At 45.5% G+C, this 27657-nt stretch overlaps 1 protein-coding gene and 1 long non-coding RNA gene across 6 annotated transcripts in view; one reads left to right on the forward strand and one right to left on the reverse strand.

Moving 5' to 3' along the window:
- The window catches only part of WNT6 (Wnt family member 6), a 42971-nt gene that overhangs the window by 11610 nt on the left and 3704 nt on the right, over positions 1-27657 (forward strand). For 2 of the 4 annotated variants that reach the window (XM_079988419.1, XM_079988417.1), the window contains exon 2: positions 23180-23400. In XM_079988419.1, the coding sequence (XP_079844545.1) occupies positions 23202-23400 (199 nt within the window). In that variant the 5' untranslated portion in view covers positions 23180-23201. The remainder of the gene's footprint in view (positions 1-23179; positions 23401-27657) is intronic. The other 2 variants (XM_079988418.1, XM_079988420.1) reach the window with 1 other exon arrangement.
- Positions 15005-27496, reverse strand: LOC307222876. Of its 2 annotated transcripts, none has more exons than XR_013841894.1 (3): positions 26705-27496; positions 24520-24622; positions 15005-16963 (listed from the first exon to the last, which is right to left on the reverse strand). It is a non-coding gene; the product is annotated as an uncharacterized lncRNA (long non-coding RNA). The 2 variants fall into 2 exon arrangements; XR_013841895.1 differs by lacking the exon at positions 15005-16963 and adding an exon at positions 20693-21904.

Genomic DNA, 27657 nt, shown 5'->3' on the forward strand with positions numbered 1-27657 from the left:
TAGCAGAGTACTGAGTCTGTAGCACAACCAACTTTAAAAGCTATCTTGGGACAGCCATCTTGGGAGAGAGAATTCTCTCTCTCACACACCACCTACACCCACAAAATGCAAGGCAGAAGGAAGGGAACTGTCAGGAAATTCACAATTGCTGGCTGAGGATGATCCAAACTGCTCAATCACCATTAAGAACAACCCTGTTGAATCAAACGAAAGGCCTGTCTACTCCAGCAGACATGAGGGCCATAACCTCCCATTGTTGTTCCCCAATGACTGGAATTGGAGAGAGTACCATTGTAAACAGTCACTGATAGAGATTCTCATTTTAGGCATTCTTGCTTGTGCCCAAACTGCCACTTAATGTAGCATATTAAAAAAAAACAGTTCAGAACTGCTCCTCCCCCCCAATAAAAAAGGTAAACATAAAGCCCGGAGCACCCTCCAATCTGAATCCTCCCAACAATCATCCCCCCCCCCCAATAGAATCATGTCAAATCGTTTGAGCCACATAGATTTTGGTTTAATGAATGTATTCCTTCTCTTATAGCCCCCTCTTGGTCTGTGCTTCTGGCATTTTGTAATCTAGATGACATGAGTTTATTGGTTTATTTAGCCAATTGCTGACTCACAGGCAGATGCAACACAAGAAGCAAATTTATCTGGTCTGTGGCAGATAAAGGCATGGCACACATTTTGCCCACTGTTTCCACGGAAAGAATAGAAAATTGTGTTCAATGTTTGTGTGTGAGACAGCTATTTGAAGCTGCGTTTTAATGTTACACCTCTTTGAGGGCTTCATATGCAATGCCTCAGCCATGCCTGGATGTGTGTGCATGCTCCATAGCTGTGAGGCCCTTATTGCTAGGTGTACTGAGTCAATTGTAAAGCCCGACCTACCACCCAGGAAGGGGTCAGGCTATGTGTGTCAAAATATACTTCTGGCCTCCAGAACACTGTCTGGAGTGTAGCATGGCCCTTGAGAATAGAGAAGCTTGCCATCCCTGGCATAGTGCAACAGTCTGCAATGTCAGCAAAATAAGGCCCCGTGACCCCCTAGAAGGAACTATAGTCAACTGTCAGGAAAAACACAAGCACTTTTCTCATCCCACTAGAGCTGGTCCTGCCATTAGGCAAAGCAAGGTGGCTGCATCAGGCAGTAATGTCAGGCAGTGGGGAGCAGTGGCAAGATGTTGGAGCAGTGTAGGTCTGGAAGCCTGTCCTGTGTCCTCTAGAGCAGCCTGCTGCCCCGGGAGGATGCTGTCCCATCTCCAAGTGTTGAAATAAAACTCTTGCCAATTTTTGTTTCTGGAGTGGGGGATGGTGGTGGTGGTACAATCTTGTCCTTTGCTTTAGGCAGTGATACGTCTTGAGCCAGTTCTGGATCTTACCTGGTCTGTGATTCTATTAGCTTAAGAAACTGAGGGATCATCCCTACTGTTTAGGGTGGACAGTGGGCTTCCTGTACACCCATTAATTTTCCATTGCTGTGGGCACATGTGGTCCTGATTATCCCCTCCCCCATTGCCTCTCTACATGAGCTCCTTGTTGTTGGAACCTGGTGTGTGGATGAAGCAGTTAAGAAAGTACTTTCTAATGTTCTTAACAATCATGAAGGTGCAAATGAGCAAAACCACCCCTGAGGCTTCTTTCCAAAACAATTCTGGGTTCTTCTTAAAAAGAAAAACCTCTCTGTATTTATTTCAGGACTTGTAAACTATTCCCACTGCCATCTTGTCCTTGTACAAGGATTGCTTCTCTGTTAACTTCAGGAAGACAAAAATTTTACAAGCCTTTGCATAAAAGGAAGATAAAACCAGACCTCCTAGAACAAACTAAAATATAAAGTCTTTTGTCAACCCAGCTTTACACTAAATACTTAACAGAATCTTGGAGTTGCTAGCTTACTTTGTGGCATTTCAGGACCGTGTTTCCAAAGGCCTAAACTTGCTGAGACAGAAGATGAGAGAAAGAGTGTGCAGGCCATACCATTAGGCAGAGCGAGGCCGCTGCCTTGAGCTGTATAAACACTATACTTTTAATACATATTTCTGCCACATCCTTTGCTTCAAATAATTCTGGGCAGTGTAGTTTAATCTCCCCAGAGTTACAAGTCCCAGCAATCCTTAAGAAACTACAGTGCCTGGGATTATTTGAGGGAAAGAATGTGACTTAAAGGTATAACATGGACATAGCCTCTGATGCTGGGGTGTGGGGTGTGGGGACAGTGACTGCACCCCCCTGGGCATTATTCTCTGTTGGAAAACAAAGCTGGGTGGGCTGTGCAACAAGCAATTTCCTGAGGCAGCCTCCTGCCCTCAGGTGTGGTTTAAGATGCCATCCCATTGTCAGTGTTAAAGTAAGTGGCATGGTGCCATCTTGTGCTTCACCACAAGTAGCAAAATGTCTTGGGACAGCGCATGCACACACAGAGGTGTGTGTTTGTGTGAGAGCTTATCTTGTGTGATGGGCTTTGGAGCAGGGAGTTCAAGATAAAAGGGAAAGCTGGGCTGTTTGAATCACAACATGTGAGCATATCACTGGCTTGCATATCTATGTATCTATTGCACCTACCCAGTTGACCTAGTGTTTATCAGCAAAAAATGTGGAGCCACATGGATACCTCTTACACAGGTGGAGAAGGCAGGATGGGGTATGACGGAGGGTAGTTTGGCCTGTTGCATCATGGTAATGTAATAAGATACAGCAGATGACAGCACCAGATTCAGGAGTGGGAATCATGGAGGCATGACCATCTCTTCTAAAAGCTACCCTTGTCTCCCACAGACAGAGATCCTAGCTTCATACCTTAGGGGGAAACCCAGAGATGCTAATGTGGCAATCCTGTCTTCACTTACAGGAATACCACTGAACTCTGTGAGGCTTACTTCTTAGTATGCCTCATGTTGCTCCTTGACCTTAGATTCTCATCTTACTCAAATATATTTCTGTGGGACATCTTGTTAAGAAAAGGACCTGGCTGAACTTGCAGTCAAACATTTTGTCATGCAGGAGCCATTTCAGACATTGATGCTAGAACGAGTATCAATTGCTACTTTACAAAGTTTAAGGCGACTCTCAGAAATGCCCCAAGGTTCTCCCTTAAATTTAAGATGGTGGAGCTGTAAGGAACGCCATCAAATGCCTTTGAATTTGTACCAAGATGCTGAAAACTCAGAGCTCATATTAAACTAATACATCTCTGTTTATGATCTGCCCCCCAACTTTAGATGCTGGACCGTGGGATTGAGGTTTTATCAGTGTAACATTTGGGCTGGTTAATTACTCAGTTGCAAAGGCAGAGATGAGTCAAGCACATGAGTGACGTCCAGGAAATTCTTTAACCCAAAGCACTGGAGTCAAGACTCTCTGCCCTGGGGGTGCTGGAGTCCAGTTGTGTGGTTATAATAATTCCTTTAGCCCCAAATCCCTTTGTCACTTTGCCTGTTCCACCTATGGGCTTTGCTGTGGAGCCATAGACTGCCCACTTCTAAGAGAATCACAAATGCTTTTGTGGCTCTGTGTGTATTTATTTACCATCTTTCCACTGCAAAGCTGTGGGAGGAGGAAAACCTGTGGCTAAGGCCCGGGATGCTGGTGAAAGATCTGGGTTTGGTTCCCAGATCTGTCAGCGACTCTCTGGGGGATTTTGAGTAACATGCTTCCTGTTTGTCTGCAGTTGTCCGGCCATCTTTCTCATAATAAATGCTCATTTTTCTTTCTGTTACACACAAATCGTGAAAATGCTTATACATTTGTTGCAAACATTGTTTTTCATAAGGAGCATTCACATATATTTGTGACCAAGATCTTAATTTATAATATTTTAGGCAGAAATAACCACTCCTGGCAGGTGCATGTACTGGGTCAAACACACTGCCACTTCAGAAAGAAATGGGACTACCTTGGAGACTCACCTGTACCAGTAGGACCAATGTCAAATAGATCCTTAGTTTTGCAGAGAGAGGATTGCTAAGAGAATAATCTGAGTCTGATACACTCCTAGTATTAATGGCCCCTCTGGGGTGATGCTGGTAACCCCACAACAGGTTTGCCTGTATCTACCATCTGTAATCTTGTATATTGATCTTCCCATAGAAGTATTAGAAGTTTTCTGTCACCAATCGGCACATCAGAACAATGGTTCTTATGCTTCACATATTTATCTTGTATACTGGATATATGGCTCCTTCACAGTGTGGCTATGTACACACACCCATTCATTCTGCATCTAGTGCACTCCTACTAATGATCCGGGAAGCAGTGTATAGATGATGTTAGCCACAATCCATATATATCCTGTTGCTTCTTATAAAATGCCACATTTTGATGCATTCCATCCCACCACACAACCAGCTTTCATCCAAAACAAGCAAAAGAATGACCTATCTCTCTGCTTCTTAAGCTGGTAATGTGTCTTTGAAGAGTGCAGTGACGATTGAGTGACCTGCACAGTTTGCTACCAGGGTTGCAAAAATGTCTATCAGCCTGTCTCCTCTGGCAGCTGTCTTAGCTTCTACATTGGGTGCAGAGGAAGGATGGAGGACTGTCGCTTCTGCAACAGCCCATTCACTCAGCTGCATGTGATTCATCATTGCCTATGGCTACCAGGCAAGGGCTTAAATACAAGGGAAGGGCTGTGGTTAAGTGGCAGGGCTCCTGTTTTGCATGCAGGAGGTCCCATGCTCAATCCCTGACAGCTCCAGGTGATTCTAGGAAAGCCTCCCTTCTGAAACCCTGGAGAGCTGCTGCCAGTCAGTGTAGACAATACTGGTCTAGACAGAGCAATGGTGTGACTCATTAAGGCAGACATCAGCCAGGGCATGATGATGCTGAACAGGAAAGGATTCCCCACTGGGGACAAAGGAGTTTCTTGGTCAATAATGTTCAGGAAGTGTCTCAATGGGTATGATACTGTGCAAGTGTCAGGTGGGTGGCTGCTCTTTTCTTGTTTTATGGCAAGCTTTGGTGCTTCTCATTTAACAGCTTTTCTTTTCACTGCCTCTCCATGACAGGAAAAGGTTATGCTGTTGAACTTCTGCCTGTATCTCACAAATTTTGGGTGTGTGAGCTTAAGACATAAAGGTGGAGTATAAACTGTAACAACTCCATTTTTATTTTAGATGTTGGATATCATCAGCATTCATTCATTATGTTTATCAAGTATTGTGGGTGAAGTGTTAAAATTGAGCAACCTGCCTCTCAGGAATCTTTTTATGATATTAATTTTTCAAGAAAGTAATCTTTATGCAAAAATATTGTCTTTTCATATTCAGCAAGTGTCTATCCAGTAGTGCTGGCTACCAAAGCCCAATATGTCATTTTCTTTGTTTATGTAATTTGCAAGCCAAGATTTTGCATGCTTTAGGGTAGTCAGATGTTAGAGAGCTCAGGGCTCCTGCATCTTTAATAGTCCTGTGGAAGACAGGACAGCTGTTGCTTCTATTAAAGGTGCACAAGTCCTGTCCTTCTTTGCACCTGGCCAACCCAGCATACTCCCATTATTAATTTTAATGACTCAGAATGAAGTTGGAATGGACCACATCACACAAATGCAAACACACTGTTGCCTCCCATCTGTGCTTGAAACTCACAAAGCAAAGCAAACAAAAAAACAGGCTTTGGCACCTTGATTGTGTTTGCTGCAGCAGACCTAACCCTCTGGGAAGTGTATCAAATGACTTAAACAAATTGTGACATTGTAATGGCTATTTTAGGCACCTCTAATAACAGTTGCACTGTAAATGTTACCACTAATGGCAAAGTATTCATCCCCAAGTTACATATTAATGACTGAGAACTATGCAATTATTCAAAGTCAGGCAGAGTTCATTGAGATTGAAAGATAAGATCAGATCTGCTTGAGTTCAGTTCATGGTTCTGACATTTTTTGTTACTTCAAGACTAGCCTGAATAGCCTTACCATTGGATGCCAAGGACTAGCTTGGGTTTGAATAGTGTTTACAGGATCAGGACTAGCACCAGGAAAGTAAACCTTGGCAGGATCCATTCTGGAGAAGGAGCAAGGCTGAACCATATACAGGAAAGGCAGGGCAGACAGGCAAGCTATTTGTGATAGGCAGCAGTCACACTGTTAGAGAAATCCCTCCCAAGGGAGATTCATCAGGTCCAATCTGTTGACAATTTTAGGCAACTAGTAAAAAATCTTTCTTACAAGCCTTTCATGATCCTGGAACTTCTTGCATTTTTATTAATTTATTGCTCGGAGATTTTATGTTTTGTAACTGTTTGGGCATTTTATTTTATTATGACCAATGAGTTGCACTATAGTGGAAATCAGTCAAAACCATTGGCCAGTAGAGTTGGCATCATTTCCCCTCATATGAATTGTCTCTGTCTTTAATCAGCAGAAATTCAGCATGCACCTTTCTTTTTGGTGCCACTGGGAATGCAGTGATGCAAGAAATTCCTTGTTGAATGCAGCTGTTAAATAGGCTCTGGAGCCTGTTGTTGTTGTTGAATAAATTTATATACCCTTCATCTGAAGATCCCAGGGTCTATGTGCGCACAGCAATCTTAATAGTTCTCTAAGGTGTCAAAAGTGCTTAGGACCAACCAACAGTAGATACTATTGAATGCTAGTATAGAGAAAAGTCATGAAAGCAAAATAAATAAATAACAAATGATGTTAATAATATCATGTTCATTCCTAGTTTTCTGCAGCCTGAGGTCTAGGGACACCATATGTTTATGTACCCTGACCATCTCAGAGCTTGCCTGAGGTCAAGTCATATAGGATGACTTCCTATGTGGGCATTCCTTTCTGTGTGGGAAAACCACATATATACTGTCAGGAGTGTGTGATAGCTCATGTGTGAAACACCTCACAGCAAAATAAATATCACTAGTGAAAAGTGCTATTTTTCTAGGGGGGAAAGTGCTGGAACACACCATGAACATCTCCCTTGTTCTCTTAGAATGGCATTGTAGCCACCCAAGATGTGCTAGAACTGAGTTCCAGCGAGTTCCAGCTAAAAAAAAAGCCCTGGTAGTGAGGATGAGAAAGATATGAGCATCTCCCAGAGCATGGGCATAGCCAAGTGGTATGGCGGAAAGCAGGGAGAGCAATAATAGACAGAGACAGAGCCAATGATAGGCTGAACCAACTCATTCTGGTTTTGTCCCCATTCTCCCTGCTGTATTTTACAAGGAAGGGACGTGGTGGCGCTGTGGTCTAAACCACTGAGCCTCTTAGGCTTGCCGATCGGAAGGTTGGTGGTTCGAATCTCCGTTGCTCTGTCCCAGCTCCTGCCAACCTAGCAGTTTGAAAGCATGCCAATGCAAGTAGATAAATAGGTACTGCTGCAGCGGGAAGGTAAACGGCGTTTCCATGCGCTCTGGTTTCCGTCACGGTGTTCCGTTGCACCAGAAGTGGTTTAGTCATGCTGGCCACATGACCCGGAAAGCTGTCTGTGGACAAACGCTGGCTCCTTTGGCCTGAAAGCAAGATGAGTGCCGCAACCCCATTGTCGCCTTTGACTGAACTTAACCGTCCAGGGGTCTTTTACCCTTACTTTTTACCTATTTTACAAGGGCAACACTGAGACTTGGGAGGAGGAGGGTGACAGGCAGTGCCACTCCCTGGACTGATTTTAAGAAAGCGGGCATGCAGGAGGGCAGATTGAGGTTAGTGAGGCAGTGCCTCATTTGCCCTCAGGGACTAGTTTCCAGTGTACCCATTTGGCAATGGCTAATAGCCATAAGCAGCCCGAGCCTCCAAATTCCAGGGGCAGCATTGCTCTCAATACCAGTTGCTTGGCAGCAACAACAGGAAAGGGCTTTTGCCTTCCTGTCCTGCTTGTGTGCAGAGGCAGAATTAGGGAAGTAAAACCAGTTTGATTGCACTGGGCACAGAGCCTTAGGGGGACCTCAGGGGTGCCACAATTATGATGTAGAATGGAAGGTGAGAGGCAGGGGACACACACACACCAAATGTTGGTGTCACACAGGGCGCCACTGAAATTTGAGACCCCAGGGCCTACCACTGTTGTGTGCTCCTTTTATGTTCTTATAAGATGGGGTGGCGAAGCTTTTTTGGCCTGAGGGTGGCATTCACCCCTGGCCAACCCTCTTGATGCTGAATGCCAGTGGTGTGTGGGCACAGTCACCCACATTCTCGCATGCACACACACCCTGCTAAGATCAGTGGCACTGGAAAGGGTAAGAAAATTTGCTTGGGGGTGGGTGGGCCCGCAGTTTGGAGGTTAGCCACCCCTGTTTTAAGGAATGTCAGATTGCTGCCAAGATTCTCAGCCTCCTCTTCTATGACTTGACAAAAGACATGGGCATATAAGTTCTTGCAATGGTTCAGTTTTCATTGCTGGAATTACTTGCAGCTGTCTCGAAGTGTAAGCAATAACATGAGCAGAGACCCTAAATTAAGAGCTATTGATATTTCTATCTTTCATTGATTTGTCCCATCTTGTGTTTGTTATTCTATTAGTCATCAGTGTCATGTCCACAAGCTAGAGAGTTCCACAATTCAGATACACACTGCAGGAAATAAAAATTAAATGTGGGACATCAGGGAGCTTCCCCACCCCAATTGTATAATTATGTGGAAGTGGGTAATTCAGTGATTTCTCTCTGTTTCTCAGGAGAGAAAGAGCCCCGTCACACAACACGTCAAAAATACCCTTTGGTTGCTTCTTTTCCAAGTTAAAGGGCAGTTGTTTTTACTTCAGAGGTTGCACACCAAAAAGTTTTGTTTGTTTTCACTGCCCAACTCACATTGCATTTGGTTTTCCCCCTTCCTTAATTGTATGCAGTGTAAAGTGTACATACACACACACACACTTTATTAAGGTAGCACTCAAGGGAACAAATACCACAGTGAAGTTTGCAACATGTAACCTTAGCTCTGCCTCTTTGATGGTGTTCCCAGTTCTTAATTACATAATCCCATCCAATGAAAATATATCACACTCTCAGAACATGCAAGCATGAAGCCCTCCTGGTGATTTGTCAGTGCCCAGGAATCCCTCATCTTTCTGGGGTGGAACTATTATTTCTTCCTAGTGCCAAGCAGGGATCTCTGGGCATAATGTTTATAATAATAACAGCACATTGTGAAAAAACAAAACTCAAAAGCTGCATGCATTTTTTAGTATGTCATGTTTTTCTTCCTCTGCCCATTGCCCCCCCCCCTTTAGTCTCCCTATAGTTTTTTTGCATGCAAAGCCTGGACCACTCAGCTCTTGACAGGAATGTTTGGTGAAGTGAGGCACCAAAGTGAGGCAGCAGATTCTTTTCTCAGTTCCTGCACACTGACAGCTGATTAATTCACCCTACTAGGCCAGCTTCAGGTTTATACTGAGGTGGGAGAGGAGCTGCTACTGCTGATATCCTGGGAGAAAGCAAGCAAGCATCCTGCCAGGGACTTTTTCCACGGACTGCAGAGTAGTCTGACACAGCCCAAGAGAGAACTCCCCAGCTACAGGGGCCAGGATACTGGGGATTTCATTCACATATGTTGTTTTTTAAATGTAGATTTTTGGATCTGCAGAAGGATGGGCAGGCTTGCTTGGAAGTTTATCCTGCTGAGTTCACTAGTATTAACTTCTGTGTAATTGTGAATAGGATTGTAGCTCTAGAGAAGGCAGTGATGACTGTTCCCCATTGGAACAGGTAAGGTGCAAGGCACAGAGGCCAACAGTAGGTGGAGTCAGAGCCAATGATTGGTGGAGACAGAAGCAATGTCAAGCATAGCTTTTTCTGCTGACCTGCATCTGACTCTAGAGCCAACTAATTCCAGTTCTGTCCCCATCCTCCTCCATTCCAGGTTCTACTAAGGCAACCCTGAGACTTAAGAGGAGGATGGGGACAGGCAGTGCCCCCACACCCAGTTCGTAAGAAAGAAATCAGGCTGGTGGGTGGCTGAGAACAGGCACATGTTGGTGGGGCCATGCCTTTGTAGAAATTTATTTTGAAACTAGGAGAGGATATGCTGTTATATCTTTCTTTGCCCACATTAGTGATATCAGCAGAATACCATTCTTTGCAGCTTAAACTTGGAAGCTAAGACAAGGTTGATTTAACCTTCTAGAAACAATAATTCAGGATGCTTTAAAGCAGATTGGATATTCCTGGTATCACCATTTTTCTCCTCCTTAAAGACAACAATCACATACACATTGGTTTGTGAAGAAATAAAAGCAGTATTTACTTATATAATCTAGGCCATGAAGCAGCAATTACAGTGGCAAAATGAAGGCAGGTTTATAACTATTATCTAAGTTACAAAAGGGGACGCGGGTGGTGCTGTGGGTTAAACCACAGAGCCTAGGACTTGCCGATCAGAAGGTCAGCGGTTCGAATCCCCGCAACAGGTTCAGTCGCAGATGACTCTGGGGTTGCTGAGGGAGCTGGCGTACAGCTTCCGGGTCATGTGGCCAGCATGACTAAGCCGCTTCTGGTGAACCAGAGCAGCGCACGGAAACACCGTTTTCCTTCCCGCCAGAAAGGTACCTATTTATCTACTTGCACTTTGACATGCTTTCGAACTGCTAGGTTGGCAGGAGCAGGGACTGAGCAACGGGAGCTCATGCCATCACGGGGATTCAAACTGCTGACCTCCTGATCGGCAAGCCCTAGGCTCTGTGGTTTGACCCACAGCGCCACCCGCGTCCCTTAATGATGTGATAGATTCCCTCAAAATGCTCCTTTGAAAACCAACCCTGAAACAGCATGTATTTTATCAGAGAAGTAACTGAGAGTGTTGCTACCTACTTTTTATGCACAGATGTAAATTCAGTTTGACTCAGAAGGTGGGAAATCCTGTGGCTGTTATTGTCAAGGGGTGTCAACAATATTGTCAAGGGGTGTCAACAATACTTATTTATTTTTGGACACAGTGCACTGTATGTGGATTGAGCCGTCCACTATACTCACGATCTGTTGTTAAGAACTGCTGCCTATATACATATTAAAATATAATTATTGTCCAACATCTAACATAACCTCTCTCTTCCTCCCCCCCCACCTCCCCCTTCCCCACACGTGACATGTCTCCTTCTTCCCCACCCCATTCAGCTATTGCATGTGCCTCTGGGCAAAATAGGATGGTGAGTGTCTGGGGCTCACCAGCACTGTGTTTTACAGCATACCCAGCCTCCTTTTAAGCAAAGAGGTTTTTTTAAATCAAGTTTTTAAAAGGATGAGAAGGTGTTGAAGGTCTGGCAAAAAAAGACTGGTAGCTCAGCCATCCGTCCCCCCGCGCCTTAACACCACCTCTGGAAATAATGTAAAGACACCATACATTTAAAGAGCAGCTCCAATAATTATAGGAACTTTAGTGTACCCTTCAAAAAGCTGCAATACCCAGCACATCTAACAAACTAGTTCCCAGGAATCTTTGGCTGTGTGTGTGGTTTAAATGTATTGTGTGTATGCAGCCCAAGCCAGCACTGTCTCATGAAAGTCATGTAACATCATCCAGTTCACTCAGAAACAAGTCCCGCTGTGTTCAATAAAACTTAATTCACTCATAAGTGTGTTTTTGGATTACAGTTTTACAGCACAATCCTAACCATATAAACTCAAGGCCTATTTAATTGAGTTGAGTTTATTCCCAGGCAAATAATCCTAGGTAGTAATCATGGGGGACTTCAACTTCCCCGATATCTGTTGGAACTCAGACTCCACCAAGAGTGTAAGGTCTGACAAATTCCTCCTTTGCATCGCTGACAATTTCATTTCCCAGAAGGTGGAAGAACCAACAAGGGGATCATCTATCTTTGACCTGGTCCTCACCAATAGGGAGGAAATGATTGATGAAGTGGAAGTGCTTGGAAACTTGGGAGGAAATGATCATGTTCTCCTGGGTTTCAGGATACAGAGGCAAGGGAAAACTGATTACAGTATAATCGGACACACACTCTGGACTTCACGAAGGCCAATTTCGAAAAGCTGAAGGAGCTACTGGGTGTGATTCCATGGTCAGAAATACTCAATGAGAAGGGAGTCCAATAAGGATGGGAGTTTCTCCTTTTAGAAAGCCCAAATGCAGACAATACCAACAAGAAAGAAAAGTGGGAGGCATCTAAGGAAACCGGTGTGGCTGCATAAGGAGCTTACAGATGAACTGAGAGTTAAGAAGGGCATGTACAGAATAAGAAAGGAAAGAAAGGAGAAATTACAAAAGAGGCATATACATGAGTAGCCAGCAGTTGCAGATGGAAAGTCAGGCTGGCTAAAGCTCAGAATGAGCTTAGGCTTGCAAGAGAGGTTAAAAATACTAAAAGGTTTATTCGGCTATGTCTGAAGTAAGAGGAATAACAAGCAAGTGGTGGGGGGGTCCTCTGAGTGAGGAACACAGATAAATGCTATTGGGTGACAGAGAAAAGGTGTAACTACTCAACACCTACTTTGCCTCTGTCTTTACTCAAAAGGAATGTGATGCCCAACCTGGTGATAACAGAATAAATGATGTAAGGAGGGAGCTGCAGTTCAAGATATGAAAAGAGGTAGTAAGGGAACACCTAGCTACTTTAAATTAATTCAAATCTCCAGGGCCTGATGAACTGCAACCAAGGGTACTAAAGGAGCTTGTGGATGTAATTTCAGAGACTTTGCCTATTATCTTTGAGATTTCTTGGAGATCAGGTGAGGTCTCTGCAGACTAGAGGTGGGCAAATGTTTTCCTCTTCTTCAAAAAGGGGAAAAAGGAAGGTCAGGTAACTACCAACCTGTGAGCTTGACATTGATACCAGGGAAGGTCCTAGAACAGATAATTCAACAGTCGATCTGTGAGCATTTAGAAAAGGAAGCTGTGATTACTAAGACCCAGCATGGGTTTCTCAAAAATAAGTCATGCGAGACCAATCTGATTTCTTTTTTTTTTATGGAATTACAAACTTGGTGGATCAGGGAAATGCTGTGGACATTGTGTATTTTGATTTCAGTAAGGCTTTTGACAATGTTCCCCATGATATTCTCATGAGGAAGCTGGTAAAATGTGGGTTGAAAGAGGTAACTCTTAGGTGGATTTGTAGCTGGTTGACTGACCAAACCCAAAGAGTATTAATTAATGGTTCTTCGTCATCCTGGAAAAAAGTGACAAATGGGGTGCCTCGGCTCATTGTTGTTCAGCATCTTTATAAATGACTTGATTGAAGGAATTGAGGGGATACTCATCAAATTTGCAGATGACTCCAAACTGGGAGGGGTAGCTAATGCCGCTTCTAGTCTCCCACCAGGACTAGATGGACTTTTGGTCTTATCCTATTTATTTACAGTATTAAACTTATCTATTCTGCCCTTCCTCCAGAAAGAGTCCAGGGTCAATAATAAACGGCAGCTGAAAACAGCTTAAAAACAACCTTCTAAAAAGATTTAACCGCACCGGTGTCCTTATTATCCCCACAAGGTAGCTTAGAATGAGAGAGTGTGGCAGGCCCACAACCACCCAGTCAGGTTGGGAGCTGAGCAGGGATTCGAACTCCACTTTCCCTGATCCAAGGACAGAGACCCTCCCCAGGAACGCTCACCACTGCGCCGCAATGGCTTACTGAGCAATTTCCGGGACTAAGTGCCAGTGACCCCTGGCTCAAACGGAGCCCTTGTTTACAAAGCATCACAGGAGTCCCTTATTACAGACGCCGCGGCCTTAAAAACAGCACAATCAACACCTTTCATCTCAGATGCAGAGTTTGACTTTTCTGCGGGGCGCCCCGTCGGTGAGCATGCAGATGCGTGCATGTTTTCTATAATTGTTCCCTGAAAAGTCTCCGGAGGGGAAAACCTTCGATTGGGGGGGGGGGTGGGGGGCTTGGGTCCACCACCCTGATCCACACCCGCCCCCCTCGCCGCTTGCTCGCCTCCCCAGCACCTCGGCCCCAGAGAGGCCCCGCTCCGCTCTCGGGGGCCGCTTTCTGGGCGCAGGCGGGGCCGAGGGCGCGGTAATTGCAGACCCAGGCGAGGTTTGCGCCGGGGACAAGCTCAGGCAGGGCCCCGCGGGAGCTGTCGGCTTCCCCCACCAAAGCAGTAGCAGTTTGGCAGCATTTTTCTACCCTCGCCGCCTTCCCGGGGGTGGGGGACGGACGAGAGCTGACAGCTTCCTGTTGTCTTCTATTTTTCCACCCCCGCGCCGTAGATTAATAAAAAAAGAGAGAGAGAGCTGCGGTGGGGCGCCCGCATTTTTCTCTCTGCCCGTGCCCTCGGCGCGCCGTGCGTCCTGGTCAGCGCGCAACGGGCGCAGCCGAGCTGGGCCGGGGGGCGGGCCCATGGCGCTCTCCGAGGAGGACCACCGGGGGTGGGAGGGAGAGGAGGGCCGCTGGCTGGGCGCTTCCCCGTCGGATCTCGCCGGGGTGAACCACAGTTCAGCGTTTGATCCTCCGCCCCGGGGCTTGATCGTTATGTTTAAAAGGAGGACAAATTGTCCCTGCTTAATGATACCCTTGCCCAGGCCAAAACTCCGGTGTGGCGCGCAGCGGAGCGACCCCCCCCCATCCCACCCCCGACGCAGTAAAGTCTCAGCTCGAGATCGCCCGGGCTCTTTACGCCCAGGTCTAGAACCTGCTTTCTATGGCAGCAGCGGTCAGATGGGAAATATGGGGTGGATCTGGTGATGAAAGACTCTGGCCTCGAGGGACTGGGACCCTGCTCGGACTCTCGGCTCAGTCACAAAGTTCAGTGGGTGACCTTGAGCCAGCTGCAGCCCCTCAGTCTATCTCACCTAGCAGGATTGTTGTGATGATAAAATGCGGGGGTGGTAGAACCACCCATGCTTGGACTGGGGATCTTTTTCAAGATGGAAGGATGCACTCCACGCTGGGCAACTTTTTATTCAAGGGAGGGCACATGTGGGTGGTGGGCGAGGCCACAGGCAAAAGTGGATGGAGCAACCAATGTAAATTTTATTTAGCAGACCAAGAAAAGGCAGGATGTATGTAATAAATTAGAGCTGCTTTGAGCAGCCACAAAGCAATTTTCCTCCGCAACTGAATATAACTGCGACCAGGTAGGTCCCTCCATATCTGATGGGCTGAGGTCCTTTGTCAAGTACCTTTTTCTGGGCATCCCTACCTTCAAAAGTTAGGCAGATGGCTGCAGGGGAAAGGGCCATCTCTGCAGTGATGCCCTTATTATGGAAGCACCCTCTCAGACTTGTATGCCTGGTTCAGCCTTTGTTACATTTCAGACACCAGGCCGTCCTTTCCCAACAAGCTTATTACAACAGCTTGGGCTGTTTTAGACTTTGTTATCTTTTTATATACTTTTAAGGGGTGCTTTCTGGCTAGTTCTACTGGAGCTTGTTGTATATTGTGTTGGATTCTAGTTGTGAGCTGCCTTGAAGATTAGAAATATTGGGAAGGAGGAATATATATGCTTGTGTGAATCCATGGAGAGCTTTTTAGGCATACATAAACCCCAGCACCTCATGCTGCAACTTGCAGTATGTGTGTGTTGCTGGAGGAATAGAGGGAGTTTTGATAATCCCCCCCATGTCACCTCAGCCCTCTTAGTTGTTACCATAGTTGCTCTCATGATTCTAGAGCCTATGCAATTCCCTTTAGCTTGACTTGTATTACAGTGGTACCTCGGGTTAAGTACTTAATTCGTTCTAGAGGTCTGTTCTTAACCTGAAACTATACTTAACCTGAAGCACCACTTTAGCTAATGAGGCCTCCTGCTGCTGCTGCACCGTCGGAGCATGATTTCTGTTCTCATCCTGAAGCAAAGTTCGTAACCTGAGGTACTATTTCTGGGTTAGCGGAGTCTGTAACCTGAAGCGTATGTAACCCAAGGTACCACTGTACTTGATCCTAAAGGTAAGAGATAACCTAGCAAATTGATAGTATAAAACTTGTTTTCGCTTTCACACACACATCAAGAGGTCTGGCCTTACATATTTTACACCTTTTGTTTGGGGGAAAAACACTCCACCCCCAAAATGGACACAAACTGAACATCACAAAAGGTAGATTTATTATCCCTACATACTTAAGTTTTCTTTTGTACATGACAATCAGAATGAGTTAGTATAAGCCGCTTTTAGCCCTAATTCTATTTCTGTGGTGACTGAGTATTATCTGTTCAGATACTGTGGTATTTTCCCATGCAGTTCCATTGTGATATATGTATCTCTGTTTCCCTTTGCTTTGACTTACATCTGTATGGTGCCCCTTGTTAACACAGCAGCATAGGAGCTGCTTGTTTGTGGTATCGCCCCACACTTTTGCCTTAATATTTAAAGGCCCAGTGTCTTCTGGAAAAGGCCAGCTGCATAGGTTCTTCCCACCCTATTGTCACTTGGCTAAGAACAGAGGGAGTAATGGACCCCCATACTGCTGGGCCTGTAAAAGTTACAGTAGCAGCATGGACTTAACCCCCCAAAACTGCTCCCATGTTGCAGCTGTAACATGCCTAGCTCTACAATTCTATGATCAGGGGTGCCAGCTTGAATAAAATAGGGGGGGGGAGAGGTAATCTCCGCCCTGCACAATCAATCACAATATGCAGCACAGTATTTGAATGGCAATGCCCATCAACTTGGGGGGCAGCCCCCTCAAATATTTTATTGTGGTTGAAGGAATCTCAGTCCCTAGGAGCTGACTCCTGTATGTCTATGATTCTATATAAGGGGCACCTGTAGCCCACATTTTTAAAAATGGCTGTTTTCTCCTCTGCTTAACTGAGTGCAGACCAATGAGATGTATTTGAAAAGAGCTCTGCTGTCCCTATACATTTGACTAAGATCTCAAAGGATTGCATGTCCAGCCCTTGTGGCTGGAGAGAAACGTTTTGAGAATGGTCGGGTAGCTTTGTCCAATGCTGCCTTAAACGTATAGACTGGACAATGCATTCAGTGCACAAGGAGTGGAGCTTCAATGTCCTGAGCAGGTGACTGCCTCTCTCCATGGTGCTTATTCAGCTTCAACCCTTCTCCATCTTTCAGTGCCCATTGACTACTCTTATTCATGGCTGCATGGGACTGCTGCTCCAAAATCTGTAAAAATGCAATAGTTTATAATCAATTAATGATGTGCATTAGTTATCATGAGACTAGCATTTGGGTTTCTTTGGTACCTTATCAAGCGCCTCATCCCCTCTTTTCTTTGCACAGAAGTTACACATCCAGTACTTGTGACGTTGTGTCAGCTATGGCATATATCTAGCAAATATCTAGTTTGTCTCATGGTACAACAAAGCGCCAGCTCAAGGGCCTGCTGTCAGTTTGCCCCTAGTTTTGTTGCAATCTGAAAAATATAGTCTCAACAGAGCCGTATGGTGTGGTTCTTCAGAATGTGTAGATTGGCTCATACTTAGCCAGACCCAGCAAAATTACAAAATTGATTTATGGAGACATTTTTAACATGTACCAATAAATGGCAAATGGACTGTTTACTCTTCTTGATCTGTTGAACTCAGGACACATCATTATGTTTCCCATGGCGAGGAAAACATATAATGCATCATCTCTATGGCTATAGCTGCGTGTGTGAACAACACTTTGGGGACATTGTCAAAACCAGATGATGCAGATTACATACTCTAATCTGCATGTGGGATTACATAATGCTGAGCACACATTCCAAATGGGAAACAGCTCAGAGTTGACTTTGCACAGCTCTGCAACCCAACGTACATACTTCTGAATAAAGAGGAAAGTACAACTTGGAACCTGTCAGTGATTCTGTGGAAATGGCCAAAGAGTAGAGATGGTGATGAGGTAGAAATGCAGGGGGTGGCAAAGCAGACAGGATGTGTAGTAGAGCTGGGGGATGCCCAGGTTGGCAGGCAGTATTTGCACCAGAATGCTCTTCCTGGTTTCGGCCTCTTTGCTGTGCTTATGAGAACAGTGCCCATTTGCAGTCCTTCCATTTCCTTAGCCTTACTGAAGTACAGTGGTACCTCGGGTTAAGTCCGAGGTCCGTTCTTAACCTGAAACTGTTCTTAACCTGAAGCACCACTTTAGCTAATGGGGCCTCTCGCTGCCGCCGTGCCGCCGGAGCACGATTTCTGTTCTCATCCTGAAGCAAAGTTCTTAACCTGAGGTACTATTTCTGGGTTAGCGGAGTCTGTAACCTGAAGCGTATGTAACCCGAGGTACCACTGTATGATGACCCTTCTGCATTTCCAGTCAGCACTCACTGGTACTCAGGATTCCACTAAGTGCAAGATAGGTCTTATATATGTCTGATATATGGTAAGGCCTCTGGATACCTGCTGCTAAGGAGCAAGATCAAGGCAGGGCTGTTGCTGTCTTGGGTTTCACAGAGGCATCAGGTTGGTCGCTGTGGGAAACAGGACACTGAATTAGATGGACCTTTGGTCTGATCCAGCAAGGCTCTCCCTATGTTATGAAGAGGCTGCATGTTTTTGTACCACACCCCGTTACACAAGGGATGCCTCATTCTAGAGCTATTGCCAGTATGATGCAGAGCAGAAGCAGCTCATGACGGGATCATAATGGATTATGAAAATAGGACAAATAGAAAGTGCAGCGCTGCCTGTGTGGTCTCATTCACAAGCACAGCCATTGCCTTCAAAGTTCATGGGTGGTGCACATGGATTCCTTAAACCCTGTGCTTTATAACTTCCTCTCTGGACATGTACCCAGGTCACTGAGTTGGGTTGAACCATTGCTGGAAATCCCCTGGCTGCCTCAGCTTCTCTAGTGACTCATCTTCTTCATTTTGATTCCTCCAGAACTTGCTGAGAATGGCAGAAGATGAGCCAGGCAGTAAGGAGCCTTTTTGTGCCCTCTTATCCAACAAGATAGGCAGAGATCCAAGTGGGGAAATCCCCTGTAAGATCTGTTAGCTCCACTATCTGGGACTCTGAACAGGCTGACAGCTTTCTGAATTTTAAGTGTTGCGATGCTGAGGTTTTCCCTGAAATAAGCTGCTATTTATATACCACCATCAGGTATCACACACTGTTAAGCCGCCTGCCACTAGACAAAGAATGGACAATAATGAAATACTGGGCACAGCAGATTAATGTTGTTCTTTGCCTTCCTGGTATCAATCCATCCCTTCCTAGCCCATAGCCCTGTCTCAGATATCTAAAATGCATTGCATTTCATGTTGCAGACTGAAAAAGTTGCATGTTTCTTTGATGGGTAGTAAATATGATGGACGCAGGTGGCGCTGTGGGTTAAAGCCTCAGCGCCTAGGGCTTGCCGATCGAAAGGTCGGCGGTTCGAATCCCTGCGGCGGGGTGCGCTCCCGCTGCTCGGTCCCAGCGCCTGCCAACCTAGCAGTTCGAAAGCACCTCCGGGTGCAAGTAGATAAATAGGGACCGCTTACCAGCGGGAAGGTAAACGGCGTTTCCGTGTGCGGCTCTGGCTCGCCAGAGCAGCGATGTCACGCTGGCCACGTGACCCGGAAGTGTCTCCGTACAGCGCTGGCCCCTGGCCTCTTAAGTGAGATGGGCGCACAACCCCAGAGTCTGTCAAGACTGGCCCGTACGGGCAGGGGTACCTTTACCTTTACCTTTAAATATGATGGAGGAAAATGTTCAGGAGTTGATGCACAAGGAAGCATGTGGGCTGCACCAAGTGCCTGAGCACAGGGAGCCTCACCAAACCCCCTCTCTGGCCTTTGAAATTTAGCAGAAACATGGCTTATTTTCAAGTTCTTCTCCATGACCATGAAAGCAGCAAAATTGTTCTTTTTAGAAATGAACATTGAGATTACAGTATCTGGATGTTGCATGTGACTCCATCTGACATGAAACAGGTTTGTAAGTTTCTCCCAGGAGAATTGAAGCCCCTTGGATTATAGGGTGAGGAGATTCCTGGGACTAGCCTCCCCAAAAAGTTGACAACAGACACATTCTTAAGTGTGATGAGTAAAACCCCTGCACTGAGAATCGCCTAGTAAACCAAGGAGGAAAGTTGGCATAAACCCAGAGCTTGTTTACTGGCCTTTATCATTTCTCAAGGCCAGTCAGCTGTTTCCTCGCAAGAAAGATGTTTCTCCTGTTTCTCTGGATTGTGCTGTTCCCTACCCCAGAACAAGCAACATTTCTAGAATTCATTAAGTTGTATCCAACTTAAGTAATACACAGAATGGACCTATTGAGAACAGCTATTATTTATGCATAAATTAAGTCAATTGATTTCGATTGGTCTGCTCTTGGGTATGACTTGGTAAAATACAACCCACTGTGTTTTATGGACTTGCTTAGGACTATGGACCATTCTGCATAGAATAAAGTGATAGTGAGACGACCTGTTCTTAGACTATACCATGTCAGACTGTAGATAAGAGTATTTATTTTTATTTTTAAAAACCCACTCTGTCTATAGAAAACAAGCATGGCTGAAGAAGAGATTTAGTGTAACCCTTTCCTTAAGGTTGCTACATTCAGGGAATTAAAAGAAAATATAGGGAAGTATTCAAAAATATATATGACCCACCTCTTACCTGTAGTCTGAAGTACAGCCCAGAATTCTACAACCCCAAGTCTCCCATTCTATTCTGTGTAGAATGGTTCCCAGTGTGTAGAACAGCTTCCCAGTGACAAGTGAAGATCACTCTGCCCTGGCCTAAGGGGGAAAACAAGTCTCAAGTTATGTCAGAGCAATTCACTAAAAGCCCACCTAAAAGTCAACTGGTGGTGGTTTTTTTTTTGGGGGGGGGGAGTCATGTGAAACAGCTGTCAGATTGAGAAAGTGGCAGCTAGGAAAAGAAATAATAATAATAATAATAATAATAATAATAATAATAATAATACCTTTATTGTTATTGTACAACCTGTGTACAATGAAATTAAACAAGCCTCTGCCCCCAAACACTCAATCCCTTTTCAAACAACACACCACCTCGCAAGTCAATTTCGCTGTTATTTTCCATTCAACAGCCTAACAGCCCAAGGATAGAAGCTATTTTTTAGCCTATTGGTACGGCTGATTAAATATACTTCTATATCTCCTGCCCGAGGGTAGAAGATTAAAGAGGTGATAGCCGGGTGTGAGTCATCCCTGAGAATTTTTTTTAACTCTCCTAAGGCAACGATCACTTGCGATGTCATCTAGCGGACTCAAGGAACAGCCCATGATATCATGTGCTGTATTCACCACCCTCTGTAGAGACTTTCTGTCCGTGGCTGTCAGGCCAGCATACCACACTGTGATACAATATGAAAGGACACTTTCTATTGTGGACCGGTAAAAGTTCATCAACTGTTGTTTAACATTATTCTTTCACAAGACCCTGAGGAAATGGAGTCTCTGTTGGGCCTTTCTGACCACCTGAGTTATGTTGATTTTCCAAGTGAGGTCCTCACGAAGGTAAACTCCCAGGAATTTAAAGGAGGAGACTGTCTCCACACAGTCACCCCCCCCCCCCGATATACAACAGGGCAGGTTCCCCTCTCTTCCTCCGGAAGTCCAACACCATCTCCTTTGTCTTACTAATATTTAGGTGCAAGTTATTCTCTAAGCACCATGTAGATACTTTTTGAACCTCCCCCCTGTACGCTGTTTCATTTCTGCCTGCAATTAGGCCCATTATGGTAGTATCATCTGCAGACTTAATAATTACTGTGGATGGATCAGATGATATGCAGTCATATGTGTACAATGAGTACAGGTAGGGACTTAGCGCACATCCCTGTGGGGTGCCAGTGCTAAGCTTCAGGGAGGTAGATGTAACAGTCCCAATCCTCACTGTTTGTGTGGATGCCGGTTCTGTATATACCGGAAGTAATTTCATTGGCCAAGCACAATTCAGAGCTGGAGGGTCCTTTGGTGTGAGCCAGCATAGCAATTCCTACAAACCACAGGCAATGAGTGCTTTTTGCCCTGTTAGTGAGTATTCCCAGGGCATCTGGTTTGCCATTGTTACAGACAGGAAGTATGCTTCAGTCTGACCTAGAACAGCAGGTGTTTTTGTTGTAGTAGTTAGGTATTTTAGAACTTTTGTAATCCATTCTTCACCTAAAGAGCCCAGAGCAGAGAATAAATATTAAAACAAAACAATATAAAAATATATATAATTCAAAGTACAGTAAAGTCACCAAGTAGGAGCAGAAACAATATGCACTTAGGATGCTCCTCAGAGAATGAGGTTTACGCTTATTCCTGGGACTTTAGCTAGGATTTACATCAGTCGTCCATATTCCTTGAAAATACATACTGTCAAACTTTGAATACAATAAAGTGTTTTTTTAATTACTTATAAGAGCATTTGTATTGTAAAATACTCAACCCCAATGCTTTTTAAAGTTGGCTTTGCATCCTTTTAGAAGACGGCATTCTATTCTGCCTCCTTTTTCTCATTAGATCAGTGTAAGTTATTTGAGTGTCACCTACTCTAAAACCTCAAGGCATTACTATGAACAAAATAGGAAATAAAGCCCACAAATATGATGGACTTAAAAAGGAACATCAATAACCCAACCCAAAGTTATGTAGGGGGAGCCTCTCTGTCCAAAACAACAACCCCAATAAAGAACAATTGTCAGCTGGAAGATGTGGACTCAAAACCCCTAATAACTGTGCCACTATTAAAACTAATAAAATTGCAACAATTTTACTTAAAATTTGAGGGGAAATTAAAAAAAAGTCTTCTTGTTTCTAGACTGGCTTTGCATAGACATCTGGGTTCAGTGAATAATTTTATCATTTTGGGGCTTTCCCAGATGGTTGCTATTTGCAGGTAGGATTCAATCACCTGCTGACAAATTAAGGTTGCACAATTAAAGCTGATTGGAAGGTCTTGCGCAATAAACCTGCTTCCGCAAAAGACAGACTTTTTGAGAGAAGGAAAGTGATAGAAAAATGCACTGGGACATGGGCGTAGCCAAGGGGTGTAGCCTGTCCCCCCAAATCCTCAAAAAGTATTGAAAAGCATTGAAAATACTCAATTAACTGAGGTTCTGCTCCCCCCACCCAGCAGAAGCCTGACCCCCAAACAAAAGCCAATCTCCCAACAAAAGCTGGCTACGCCCATGCACTGGGAGGTGTGGAATAACACTTGCCTTGATGCTACATTGTCTAGCTTCCCTGCATAAGATCAGAATGAATGCTCATTTAATAGCCAACATCATCTAAACTCCCTGCAAACAAATCAGGATTAATGCTCAATGAAAATGTCCCCTGGAAGAAAATGTCCCCTGGAAAACACCCAATATCTTTGATGCCTATCCTAGGCCTAACCATTTCTATGTAGCTAGAGTGTTTTTCCTTTTCTTTTCCCTCCAACCTCTCCAGGGCAGTGGGCAGCCCATTGGTCATGGATCCCAACAGCATCTGCCGGAAGACCAAGCGGCTGGCTGGGAAGCAGGCTGAGCTGTGCCAGACGGAGCCTGAGATCATGCAGGAGGTGGCCAAGGGGGCCAGGCTGGGCGTGCGGGAGTGCCAGTACCAATTCCGCTTTCGTCGCTGGAACTGCACCAGCCACAGCAAATATTTCGGCAAGATCCTACAGCAGGGTGAGCTGTTGTTTGGGGAGGCAATTTCTCCCTTTGGGATTTTCCCAGAGACTAGAAGGCAGGTCTAGCTCTACCACTGGGCAAAGCGATGCAGAATCAGCAGAAATGCTTTTCTGTCTGGCCACATCGACACCATACATCTAAAGCAGTATCCTACTAAGCAGTCATGGCTTCCCCCAAAGAATCCTGGGAAGTGCCGTTTATTAAAAGTGCTGACCACACAGAGCTGCGGTTCCCAGAGCCCTTAACAAACTGCAGTTCCCATAATTCTCTATGATAGTTAAAGTGGAATAGGAGACCTGGTGTGTGTGTGTGTGTGTGTGTGTCTATGCCTGAATGCTGAAGTGTATCCATGAAGAGAAGCATCCGCCTCCACCTCCCCCCACTGTGATATGCTGAAAAGTACTGAGGCCTCCAGACAGCAACCATATTTTTCAGTCAGCCTGCAAAAACTTCACACATCACCAGCTCCAACTTTGTGTGTACACAGAAAATACCGTATTTTTCGCTCCATAAGACGCACCAGACCATAAGGCGCACCTAGTTTTTGGAGGAGGAAAACAAGAAAAAAATATTCTGAATCCCAGAAGCCAGAACAGCAAGAGGGATCGCTGCACAGCGAAAGCAGCAATCCCTCTTGCTGTTCTGGCTTCTGGGATAGCTGCGCAGCCTGCACTCGCTCCATAAGACGCACACACATTTTCCCTTACTTTTTAGGAGGGGAAAAGTGAGTCTTATAGAGCAAAAAATACGGTATGTCAAGGTGCGAAGTAGTCTGCATTCTGCATGTCAGTTGCCACATGCATTTCATAATTTGCATGAAACGTACATGTCTCTGCAGCTGTTGCATGTGATGATACACACAAGGGTTTCAAATAATTTCCAGCACCGAAGTGGTTTCCATGTTGGAAAATATTGGGAAGAAACCTTTATATGCTCCAAGCCCTACAACTAATTTCATTTATATCATTTATAAGAGAAGAAGGGTTATCCATTTTTCTGAAGGGCTGCAACATGGTTGATTAATTGATTGAAACCTTTCTGATCAATTAAAAATTTTCCTCCAGGCAGCAGATATTTAAAAACAAATTGTAATTATTTTAATTGCTAGGTACTTACAAAAACCACAGTAGCAGGCTCTTCTCAGAAGCAGCCCTCCTTTTCTCATCCAAAGGAAGAAATGGCTCTTTTAAGATGCCTGTTGTGACATGTGCATAGATCACTGAAAGACAAAGGAAATATGCATTTTATGTATAGCTACTGATTTATTCATATGCAAATGCACACAAATTTAAGTGATTGATTTAAACACTTGATTTACTGACTAATATTTCTTTAACCTGGGGACAGTCCTCAAAATGAAACTGGGTGCTGCCTTTCATTGCTTTGTGCATGAAATCAAGGTCAATCATGGAAAAAACAACACTTTCCCTGTCCAAATATTTTCTGCACTGTGGCTGGATGCAATAGCCAGTGTGGTACGGGAATTAGATGTTGGACTAGGACCTTTCTGGGAGCAGAAGGATCTGTTACATTTTCCTAGGTGGGGGGGGGGTTGCTTTGTGTCTCCCCCTCCCCTCGCTCCCACAGAAGGCACGGGACAACACTGCATTAGAGTATGTGAGGAAAGGGAATTGCTGGGTCCTCAGGGCGGCACAGGTTATTGCTACAGGCTGAAGGTTTACTGCTATGACATGTCTCACTGTCCTTGTAATGAAGCAATTATGGGTGCTCCCAGACAATACAGCAGCTTTTAATAAAGCCCAAGAATGTATCCGTGTCTGGGAGTGATTTACTGCCCCCCCATTCCCCCCCCCCAAATTAGACTGTGCTCCTACATGTCCTTATAGCTTCCTCCAGGCTTCCCAGCAACCTGACAGAATAGGGGCCTGGGCAATAAATAACACACACTCCAGGAAGCCCCCTTGCCACAATACTGGATGGTGTCTTTTTTTTCAGCCCTGCCCCAAATGTAAGAGGACAGGCAGGTCAAAAGGACATGGCAGGATCCTGGTGCACTGCCCTAGGGCTAGCAACAGGCACACTATGGGCACGACTAATGTTGTCAGGCTCATAAAAAGGTTTGTAAAAATAAGAGCCACCTTTTTGAGGAAAATTTCATGGGACGTTTTGGACACCAACTTGGGAGGTCAGTGTTATAATTTCTATCTACTGGAATACAAAACAAGTGGCTCTACACATCCCACTCCCAATACCTGCAAAAGTTTCAGGGTGGACATACTGCTCTGCTTCCAATCAGTTCATGTCCCATAACTTCCTACTGAAATCCTATAACTTTAAACCACTCATGCTGTTGTTTTTCTTGATTTTGTTGTGCCCTTTCAGATGGCAAGAATACAGTAATACTGGGGAAGCATTACAATGCAACTAATAAAGCAGAATGGTACAGGGATGATCCAATATAAACCCACCACCAATGCCCTATTATTGCATTAATAACATGTTGCAAAACGCACCCCCCCCAAAAAAAAACCCCCACACCCTCACCAGTCTATAGGGGCTTATACACAGTGGCTGACATTTCTCTTGAGAGCACATGCTGACGGTGACACTATTTCCCTTAGATATTTGATCTTCAGAGCCCTTTCCAGCCAGAGCAGAAGCCCATCAGGTGTAGTTCGAAACCTACGGAAGTAAAATAATGGAAGCCTCTTTCCCTTGTCGGTCATTTCACTCCCTAATTAGCAAGCTGCGGCATTGTGTTTCCACCCGCGCTTCTCCCTTGGACATTTATATGTCTTAAGGCGACGATTAGAGTCCAAGGGACTAAGCAAGTGAACCTTGGTGGCAGCGGAGCATGGATAGAAACTGGATCGGGGGTGGTGTTATTTGTGCAACGCAGGAAGGTATGCGCGAAGATGCTGCGGGCAAAATGCATGGGAGCTTTTTGCTGCCGAGCCGGGTAGCCGGCCACGTAAAGGAATGCCCTCCTGCAACGCCGAGAGAGAAGCCCGCGCGTTTTCATCCTGTCCTCCCTCCGTGTCCTTCGCTCCTGGTATCTCAGCTCGGCGGGCGGCTCCGGGTTTGTAACAAGCCGGGCGACTGCTGGCAAAGTGAGAGGAGGAGGGCGGGCGGACGGGAGAGACTGAGCCCCCGGCGGGTGCGGCGCCTGGTGCCGGAGCAAGCCAAAGGAGAATCCCCCTTTGGCTGTGGCAGGTCCCGGCATGGCGAGGGATGCCTGGAACTCGTGTCCCGCGGCGGAGGGGCGACTGGCGCCCCGCTGTCAATAAGAATCCAGGTTATTGGGGTGGAGAAGGAGGAGGAGAGCGGGGGGCATTCCAACCCGGCCTTGCCCTCCTGGTTGCCGGGCTCGGGCAGCAAAGCAATTCCTTATTGGAGTAGATTGATTTTTCCACCCGCCGCGTTTTCCGACGGGCTGCTGAGCAAGAAGAGCTCAACCGGGGCCGCGCAATTCTCGTCCGTAGCTGCCCGCTGAGATTTGCGCGGGATAATCTCCCGCCGGACTGTGCCGGGTGAGGCAACTATGACCGCCTCCTGCTCTGCCGCCCTTTGCATGGCACCCCAAGCTGCTGCCTAACTCGGGTTAAAAACAAACGAGCAAAAACAGCCCGTGGTCGCCACTCGAGCGACAGCCTCTTGCCCAGTCAGCCAGCCCTCGTGTCCCCGCAGCGGGGAAAGCTGCAGTACTTCCTGTGTAGTCCAGTCCCACGCAGCCGTAGGCAGACATTTAAAGCATATTGCTCCAAAGAATCCTGGGGACTGTAGTTTACCCTTTACGGAGCTACAATTCCTAAAACCCTTAATAAATTACAATTCCCAGTATTTTTTGGGGGGTGGGGAAGTGCATTCACTAGTTTTAAAATGTCACCAGCGGGCCTACTGATTACAGTGGGCCTTACTCCCAGCATAAGGTTGCAACGTTAGACTTGTACAGATAGCTGGAGTTTGAAATTAACATTGGAGGCCGAGATAGGCCTCTTTGGGTGATAGCTGATTGGAGGCAGGGCCAAGAGGTTCTTAAGCCTGGCAAATAGTTCTACTAAGGAGCAGAGTTTACTTCCTTTCGCCCTACTTTTAAAATGTGTTTAACAACGGGGAGGCAGAAACTGAACAGGTGCACCCACCCCACCTGGAACTGCAGTGAGGGAATCTTCACTGGTTGGATTTCTGCTTGTTATGCTTTTTTAAAGGCTGTGCTTTTTGCCAGACTCACCCCTGGCAGGCCCATGAACTAGTGGCTTGTTTGTTTGTTTAAACCTGACTCCATTTGATGTT

This window comes from Podarcis cretensis (assembly GCF_951804945.1).
Source record: "Podarcis cretensis genome assembly, chromosome: 1".
NCBI classification, from domain to species: Eukaryota; Metazoa; Chordata; class Lepidosauria; order Squamata; family Lacertidae; genus Podarcis; species Podarcis cretensis.